At 38.0% G+C, this 9,979-nt stretch overlaps 1 protein-coding gene across 3 annotated transcripts in view; it reads right to left on the bottom strand.

The window, feature by feature from the left end:
• Positions 1-1,728: 1,728 nt before the first annotated feature.
• LYPD6 (LY6/PLAUR domain containing 6) overlaps positions 1,729-9,979 on the bottom strand; it is a 62,182-nt gene continuing 53,931 nt past the window's right edge. For all 3 annotated transcript variants that reach the window (XM_038420917.2, XM_043505114.1, XM_043505115.1), the window contains exons 4-5: positions 8,696-8,826; positions 1,729-6,036 (exon numbers count right to left, since the gene is read on the bottom strand). In XM_038420917.2, coding sequence (XP_038276845.1) covers positions 5,875-6,036; positions 8,696-8,826 — 293 coding nt within the window. In that variant the 3' untranslated portion in view covers positions 1,729-5,874. The remainder of the gene's footprint in view (positions 6,037-8,695; positions 8,827-9,979) is intronic.

The following is a 9,979-nucleotide window of genomic DNA, read 5'->3' as shown; positions in this document are numbered from 1 at the left end:
CTGGAGACAACATGTTTAAATGGGTAAAAGAGACCGATAAAAAACTGTTTCATTAACCATCTTTTTTTTTTTTCTATCTCAGATTACTTTCAGCTACATAGACTAGGTAGTTAATTTGTTTAAGACACCTATACATTTCTATGGGACATCTAAGGAATACCATTGCTGATAAGAACCCTCATAAATGTCTGGGGGATTTTGTTTATATTTCATGTCCAATGAGAGTAGTGCTTTCTCAAAGCAATTTCAGGATGCTACCAAGATAGTCTACAGAGTTACTGGCTGCCTGGTCACACCACAGCCTTAACAAAAATCTATTGAAAAATCTTGTATTTCCAGTTTACAACAAAATATTTCTTTTATGGTACAAAAATGAATCTAGGAAAATCAGCTAAAATTACTTCTGTAAATTGAAACCTTAATGAGAAAGCACAGAATATCTTCTAAGCAAACAGATGTAAACTGTGTGCATCAGCTTCACAGGAAGTTTAAGTCTGAATTAGTTCTTTAGGAGTCTGATGTTTTTGCAATTGAATCAGAGCTCATAAAGATATAAATCGGGAGTAACTACATGAAAGCAACAGAAAGGTATACTGGGATTAAACTGGTGAGAGAGAAGAACTAGGCCCTCTGTTTAGAAAATTACAATTTATCAAGAAAGCAGAAAATAGCTACACAACAATTACAAATTAGACTCATTTTAGGCTTGGCAGAATTCAATTTTCTTTATAATTTCAATTGATAAGATCAAAGTTTATTTTTAAGCATTTTTTTCCATTTTTACCAATTTCAATTTCCCACAACTGTGAAAATTTAAGGGGGTTCAGGTATTGAGGGATCTGACAACAATTATTTGATGACAGTAGATGTTGAGATTCAAAAAGTTAAAACTTTATAAACACTAAAACACAACTTGTCACCATTGCATGTCAAAATATACCAAGTAAATATCCTTAAAACAAACTCTAATAAGTCCTCAAGCAACATTTTTCTTACTGTGGCATCTCTAAATTACTGTTATCATTGATGGAAATATTTTTTCATTGATGTGTGTGCAGAGAAATTGATGTTTAGTGACATTTACTATTAAAAATCTAATCCTTCCAAGCGTATTTTATACTACCTCATATTCACTTTTTATTATATGCTGAATTTTAATTAATGTCAACAGCAGTAAGAACACAAGCTACTCACTGCTTAATATGGGATTTATTGTTGGAAACCTGGCATGGTTGCAGTTCCTCCTAAACCTACAAGGAACAAAAATTACCTGGGAGGAATAACTGACAGGCTACATCCTTCAACTATTTTCATGAGAAGGAAGATTACTGACGTCAACGGAATATACACATACACTGGAACACTTGCGTCCCAATCCTGCTGGTACTCCATGCATGGAACTACCATGGACTTCTCTTAGCGAGTGCCGGAGGATAAATATATAGGATCCAACCCAGCACCCACTGAAATCAATGAAAAGTTTCACATGAGGTTTAGTGGGAAATGGATCAGACTCATGGGCACTTCTTTCTGTGGGAGCAATGAATGTAGTTCTTGTCTTCAAAAGTTCTTCCTTTGCTAATGGGACCTAAAAGAAGCTAATGAAGGACAAAAGAAAGTTTGCAATTATTTTCTAAGAGAAGGAGGAGGAGGGGTAGAAAACCTAATGGAAGAGCTGGAATTATCAAAACAATTTAAAATACATGCAGATTATCAGACAAATAGGTAAACCTTTATATTTAAAACCTCATTTATTTACACAATGTACAAAATTTACAAAATTTAAAAATCAGATATTTAAAAAGATGATATGTTGTTCAGAGCCTAAAAAATAAATATGTAGAATCTCAACATTTATGTGCTATTAAAATATCATACTACATCCACAGATTGGCTGGTGCACTAAGAGTTTGGGGCAAAGAGGAGAATTATGCACAGAGTCTCCGTAAACACTGTTTTCAGATAATTTAATTTTTTTTTAAAACTATTATTTCCCACACTGCACATTCCCAGTAACAATGACTTATTTGTTGATCAACAGCCCCCCCCGCTGTATCTGTATATAACAGAACTGGTAGCAACTTTGTTTGACAGTTGCAACTTCTCCTTTTAAGGGCAAGACAGGTCCTTGCACATCTGCAGTGCACTGATGGGGATGAGATTAGAGGAGATGGAGCTGCAAAGTAGAAGTAGCCTGAATCATTCTATCTATGCAATGATGAAACCAACAGAATAGCTTGGGTTGGTGCTGGAGAACATGATTACAGTGGCTGTACCTGTTGCTTTGGAAAGGCGAGTATGTGCCTTGACACAGCCTTGTACCTTCTATGGCTGCAGAGCACTACTGGGTTCACAAGCCATGTCTCAGTCTAGCACTCCCTTGATATGAGGTCTGCATAGGGACTGAGCTATATATGCCACTGGGGAGAGGCTCCCAGGGTCTGCTTGCCTATGAGTGCATCTGCACAGACACACCCAGAATTTGGCCATATGTCATTTAACTGAACAAATGGTAGGTACAAAGCCATTTTTAAATGCTTTACTACTAATAAAACATAATCCCTCCCTAGTAAAAAAGATAGACACTATCGCAGCATAGTCAAGATGGTTCAACTCATCTAGCTCATCAAAATGTTGGTTACATTTGGTGAGGCTTCAGCAGTAACCTAAAAATATCACCCAGTTAATCAAGCATCAAAAACGTAATATCTACAGGAAAAGTATTAAATATAGAGATACAGTTTACATGTAGGGAGACTACTTTTGCAATGTCAGTGGCTGACCTATGCAGCCCTAATGCCAATGGGAGTTGAGCGTGCAAAGCAGCTCACAAGATTGGGCTTTAATAACCTAAGAAAGTCTACTCAAGAGGGGGCCAAACTTTGTGCAACTGAGGGCCATACCAGTAACTCGCCAGGATCCCAAAGGACATGCCTCCCTTGCCTAAAAATAGCAGATTGCAACCACCCTTGTAATTAATACCAGGGATTGTTGAGATGGTCACTCAAATTAGAGATCCACATATTTTACTGCAATACCATAAAAATGATGCAACTGGATAAAAACACTGAAATTCCATCGTTTTTGATCAAGAACATGACCATTTGTGAATAAAAATGGGCCAACTTTCACTCAGTTTTATTTGTAAGTAAAATTAATTATTTTTTTTTAAAAAGGGGTAAAGCTCAATTTTCACACTGAAATGTGTAAAAACATCTGAATTTTCACACAGGTGAAAGTTCTCCAACCCCTCAAAAATACGTGGGGCATGGGGAGGAAGGATTCAGATGAATTGTGAGGTTTTTCAAATTTTCCCATAAAAAAAATCTTTCACACAAATCCTAAATAGTACAGATGTGTAGCCCAAAAGAAGCCATTGGTCTACACTATGGGGGTGGGGGGTGGGAGAATTGATCTAAATTATGTAACTCCAGCTACATGAATAACGTAGCTGAAGTTGACGTACTTAGATCTACTTACCACGGTTTCATCACTGTGCACTTTTTGTTGAGGTGGAGTACACACTAGTGCGATCGGCGGTTGATTTATCGCGTCTATACTAGACACAATAAATAGACACCCGCTGGATCAATCACTGCCCATTGATCCAGACGGTAGCGTAGACAAGCCTTAAGACAAGAGCATTGCTTACTGGGATCAATAGTGTCTAGAGATTATTGATATTTCGAAGAAACTCTACCAGATTAGTGTTTGTGGACAATTTTTATGCCCTTTAGAAGGTACCTTCTTATCAAAGATTTTTTACAGAGCACTTGGATTCCAGCAATATTTCCTCCCTCTTTATAATACATTTCACTACATAAGCCTCGGAGCATAAACCTGTATGGTAATTTGATTAAGTGCAAGTTATCAGTTGATTCTTGCTAACCAAAAATAGCTCAAAAACATTTGCATGTAAAATTACACGGTTGTACAATCTATCAAAATTCCACCCAGTTTTTTGTTTAGTTTTAAGTTAAACCAGTGAGGGAAACTTCAATTTACTACTGACCTTGTAAAGCAAATTAATCTTTTTTCAACACTGGTGCAAAATGTTATAAATTATCATAGTATATATTACAGTTTTACCCAATCTTAAAACAACTATCCTATTAGGGTAAATTATTCTTAAGAATGTTTTTTTAAAACAATACATTAGATTCTAATCATACCATACAAAAATAAATATTGTATAAATGATTTACAAGTGACATACACACAGTTGGTGCCAAAAATATAGCCAAGACTATTAAAAGTTTCTTCCTATATACCAGGAGTAAACATTAGAAATAAATGACGTTTTACTAGCCTTTCTTTGTCAGTGTACGATCATGCACTACAATGTGTTTCTTGCCATGTGGCTAAACAGTTTTATACATTTTGATATATACTTTTAAATGTAAAACCTCAGGCATAGTCCTGCAGTTGTTTGGTATGTATAATTCTAACTGAAGTCAACAGGAATTTGGAGAGTGGTAACATTGCTGGATCGGTCCTTAATTTAGCAGTAATTTAGTTCTAAATTCTGTCTCCAACGGTATTTAAAAATATCATAAAAGTTGAATTTAGGCAAGCTATATCTTATTCTCACTTTTAAATGTCCATACCCCAATGACATCACTGGTACTGGCATGCATGGACCTAGACCAGAATATGTCTATGTGGTTGTTCCAAAACACAGCGAGTTCAATGGGACTTCTTATGTGCTTAAAGGTAAGCATGTGCTTAAGCACTTTGCTAAATTAGAGCCAGTGTTAAGCGCCTTGAAGGACTGGGCACCTACCTGTAAAAAGAAATAAAATTGTGAAGTACTATGAGATGTGCTGCCTTGTCATGTACCATCATATTCCACAGGAGGCTTTCAAATAGCTTTTAATATACATTTTCCCCTCTTAGACTAAAGCTGGCTAGTTGTATCTGAGCCCATGCTTCGATCAATAAAGCTTAAAAACGAAGGTCTTTAAAATATCTCAGGCTTGACTTACAAAATGTGGTGTGATGTCATTGTTCATAGAACAGATGAGTTTTTACAACAGGTAACACCACCATGCTCAGCACCACAGCAAACATTTTAAAAAAGTCGGATGTGAAGGTTTCTTTTTCCCCTCTGGGTTCTCACGAAGAAAAAAAACATTTTCACTGTTGATGGACTGCTTTAGAGAAGGCATTTGTGAACAGTTGAAGCCTGTTCACAATCTCCCATTGGACCCAGTTCTCCTCTAATACTACTTTTATACTGGTGTAACTCCATTGACCTCAATGGAGTTACTCCTGATTTACATCACTGTAAGTGAAAGAAGCAGCAGATCCAATGGAAGTTTGTAGTGTGCAAAAAAGTGACAGGGCAGGCGTTGAGAGCTGAAAGGTTAGATTAGCTACTGTGAGGTTTCCAAACAAATCAGGAAGGTGCCAAAGATTGATCTGAGAATCAAATTATTCTGTTGGAATCAGTAAATAAATACCTCTTCATGAGAGAGCTTCAAATAAGCAAATTATATGATTCTACAGCTGCATAATATATTCTTAATAAATATTACCACTTCACAGAGAGAAGACAAATTTCAAGAATATTCTATGTACCAGTGTATATGGGCAACCCACTAGCTTTGAAAATATTTCAAATGTGTTTCTACTCTAAATATTAAGTGAAAACAATTGGATTATTCTCCCCTTCAGGAGAATATACTTCAGGAACATTTAGATGCAGTACTAACCAAAATTAACAAAATAAAATAAAGAAGAAATTAAAATTTTGGGAATGTTGTTGAAATATTAGGATTTTGAACATATATTAAGATAAGGTCATATTATTGATACTAAGGTTTTTATCCAGTTAAGCTTTTCCAACTATACAAATGGCACCATATGACATCGCTATGAAGTAAATACCAACAGGAGACACGACGTTATTATTGATATATGTTGGGAAAGTCTTTTTGTCTGATTTATAGGGGATGTCGTTGCAAATATTGCATCAGTTGCATTTCTGGGTAATGGCAAGTTGCAGATATTTCCTTCACAGCAGGAAGTGCAGATCTGAAAGAAATAAAACTGTTCAGTAACCAGAGTTATTCCACTTTTGAAGATACCTCAGACTAATGAGTGGATTTATCATGATGTTTGCAAATCATCACATTATATCCCTGCCCCCAACTCTGTCTTTCTATTTACATTGTAAGCTCTTAGGAGTGGAGACTCTCTCTTATTCCATGATTGTACAGTGACTGGCACAGTGGTGTCCCAATCTCTGCGGGGGTTCCCAGGGACTACTGCAATACAAATAACAGTCACCCCTCCTTATTCTGGAGAGGCCTGGAGACACTGAATTTGTCTGGGATAGTATTAAGGTGTTAAGAATAGCAATTTGGGGTCTGGCATCCGGTCAGGTGGTCATGAGAGTTGTCTAGGACAGATGCATGGCATGGACAAGTGATGTCTGCCATAGGGAGGGCTGTAGCGTTCAATTTAAAACAAATATACTTTTTTTCAGAGTAAGCCATTTAAAAAATAATACCCATTTTGGCTGTATGCTTACAGCAGAGTCGATGCGATATGTAGCATAACTTTCAGAAATTAAATATGTATTTATCTAGGCCTTTCTAGGTGCCCATCACCTGATATCTAGGCTAATATAATACTGGAGAATTGAATACACAAAGATACATGTCCTACGAATACAGTCTATTGGGAAGAAATACTATTCAAAGGTCTGAATTCTCAGTTACATGAAGGTCCCTTTACACCATTCTGGCAGCATAAAGAAGACTTATAAGGTGTGTAAAGTAAATTCAGCTTCAATGGGACTGCTCCCAATCCCATGTATAAAGTTTATCTTGTGTTTTTCTCTTGGAGGATCACCACCATAATCTGTCTTGGAGTTTAATTACCCGGGCAACTCTCTTCGGTTATTAAGCGTTCAAGGGCAGAGAATATTAGAAGTTTGGTTCCACAACAGTTAGTGATAAAAGATTTTAAATGTTACCAAGAGGTCACATTTGAGAGCAACATTCAGAAATATTAACTAAGTACATTGGACACCACGCATCTTAACTGGCCTGAACGCTGGAAGTGTAGATGGGAAGGGGCACATTTTAAGGTATATCACTCAGTCATGACGTAGAATTACTGAATGCTAGCATAGGGATAATAGATAGAAATGAGTATATGGGATTTTTAACTACCCTGCAAGGCCTGCATGACGAGTGTCTCCTAGTGGAAACACCACAACATTTCAGGTGTTGATTTCTGTCCAGTATCCCCTGTTAAAAAAAAGGAGCATAAAGTTGGTGCCAGTGACTGACAAATACCCAGATACAGCAGACGTTACTGCAAGTGAACATTTCAGGGAAGATTGTGCTTTGGTTCCATATGACTATGCATGGACATGTAGGATCAGTCAGGAACTTGGCTCAGGGGACAGAGGAGTTGCATGCCACCAAGAACAAGTGAGTCGGGTGTGGGGGACGTGAGGGAGTGGCTTCACCCCACTTTCAGGCATCATCCAATGATCTGGCCAGGCACCAGGTAAAAGTAAGTTGCACCCTTTTCAAGGCTACAGTAAGTTACTTCTCCTCGCAGAGGGAGCGAAGAATTCCTTCCTGGGTCTACTGCATGATGTATCAATATTTAATGTCATTTGGGAAAACTTATCCAGTCAACATTAACATTCTCATTTCCTCCCCTCTTTGGGGGCTGGAGGATTGGTTTCCTGGTCACCAGCCCATGTCAGCATAGTTTCTGCAGAAACAGTAGTGACATGGGCCAAAAGAGAGGAGGGGCAAGGAACAGGTGAAGAGGAACATGGCCTTCACACAGATGGCACAGGCCCCTGCGAATAGTGGGGGAGCCACTGATTTACCCCTGCTTCTTTTGTCCCTCACCATCAAGTGATAATGTGTAGGAGAACTTCACAGATCTTCATGTGGCCCAGGCAGGAGGGAATGCTATGGCCCTAAATTGCTAGAACACCACAGGGAACAGAGCTTGGTTGGTTACTCATAGAAATATCTGACTGGAACCTACTTTTGAAATGTGTCAGGAGTTTGAAATCTTGACTTATTTTTCCATAAAACAGCCTTTTAAAATAACCCATTCCTGATAAAATTAGAAGATCCAGCTCATGTATGGAATAAATAAGTCACCGCATGACCCAACATTTTAATTCCTCAAGGAGAACGGGATGATGTTACTCTTTCCTGTGTTTATGTTTTTGCACCTTTCAATCTGTATATATACACATACTGGCCCAAATCCTTCCTCAGTTATTACCAATTTTTACTCAGACAAAGTTTCCTTTGCCTGAGAAAAGGGAGTTTTGTCACTGCGTAAAACCTGACTAAGGACTTCAGGATTTGCTCCTGTATTTGTAAGGGGAATGTTTATAGATTTCGCCTAGCTCTGCAGAGTTCATGCAAATAATATGCTCCCATTATTTAACAGAGACCAAATTCACTTAAATCACTAACATCGGTGGGAGCAGAAGTTAGCTCATAATCCTCTTTACCTAATGCTTAAAAGGATCACTTCCCTTTTTTCTATGAAACAAAGCAACATGAATATAGCAAAGGACTGATCAAAAATAGAGACATTACAATTTTGGTGATATTGTTCCACCTGTTGTGTGTGTCAGACTTCTGGCTAAGAGCAGAAGATTTCTGCACAGTTTTTACCAAAGCAGATAGTTTTTGCTCCTAACCTTGTGGCCTTCATGTTTTGAATCTATGCATCCAGTAGACAAACAGTCCTCCAGTGGCACACAGCGCTTAGTGACAGATATACTTTCTCCACCAGCTTCCAATGTGTGTTGAGTGTAGCAGTATCTTGTCCCTAGAAAGAGAGAGAAAAGCATGTTTGGGTTTGGACAAATTCTATTTATAATTCATACTTCATAGAGCAGTTCTGGAAATTCCAATTCTGGAAATATGGATGCAATCACTAAGTAAAGAAAGTCAGGGCAAAGACAAAAAGATGGAAGAAATATACCAAATTCCTATCCTAGATCAAACTAAATATATACACACTAGAGCTGTAAGCTCTTATACAGCTCCTCAGATCTCAAACATTTCTGAAACTTTTAAAGTTTGGATCCATATCATAGAGTCATAGAAGATTAGGATTAGAAGAGAGGTCATCTAGTCATATCTAGATACGGATCCAAATATCATGGGTGAACTAAAGAGACCTCCAGACTCTGAGCATTTCAATATGGATCCAGGTCTAAAAATCAATAGCTCAGGATCATCCCTAGTTTATAGCACTGCTAGCTAAAAAATAAAAAAGTATTAAATTCACACCAATTGCAGGAATTCGCCATACACGTTTTGTCCCTAAAGCTGACCTTTCGTGCCCCTTAACATCAATGTATATGGGTTTAAAGAGTCTCTTCCACTAACTTCATGTACATGCTTTCCTTCCTCATGACTGAGATCACTGCAAATGCGAGTCATCCTTCCCATGTCCATATTCTAGACAGAGGACTGAATAGGTGGTCAGGAATGCCTGTCTTCTAATCCTGGCTCCGCCACTGGCTAGCTGTGTACTCTTGAGCAAGTCACTTAGCATCTCCATACCTCAGTTTCTGCACCTATAAAATGGTGAATAAAGGGCACTTTACCTACCATACAGGGCACTTATGAGGATTAACTAGCTCTATGTTTCCCAAACTGTAATGAAGCCAATGACATCCTCCACTATTCCCACTGGGGCGAGGGTGTTAAACATTTTCACATCTCAATTTATACATCTTCTACGCCTTCCCTTCCCCCTGGCCAGTCCTTTGCACCCATCTTCCACCCCCTTTCCCCCCCCGAGGAGACTGTGCCCCACTCTTTTGGAAATGCTGAACTAGCTAATGTTTTTTAAATGCTCTGAAAATGTATACCATTGTGTGAGTGATTAATCATAATTGTCTTCATCTACAAAGGGAACAGAAAGCCACTGGGCTCTGATTTCCTATTTCTGTAAGATGATAGCAAAATGA

This window comes from Dermochelys coriacea, chromosome 11 (assembly GCF_009764565.3).
Source record: "Dermochelys coriacea isolate rDerCor1 chromosome 11, rDerCor1.pri.v4, whole genome shotgun sequence".
In the NCBI taxonomy this organism is placed as follows: domain Eukaryota; kingdom Metazoa; phylum Chordata; order Testudines; family Dermochelyidae; genus Dermochelys; species Dermochelys coriacea.
The sequence above is the reverse complement of the archived record's forward strand: the minus strand, read 5'-3'. Positions and strand labels throughout refer to the sequence as shown.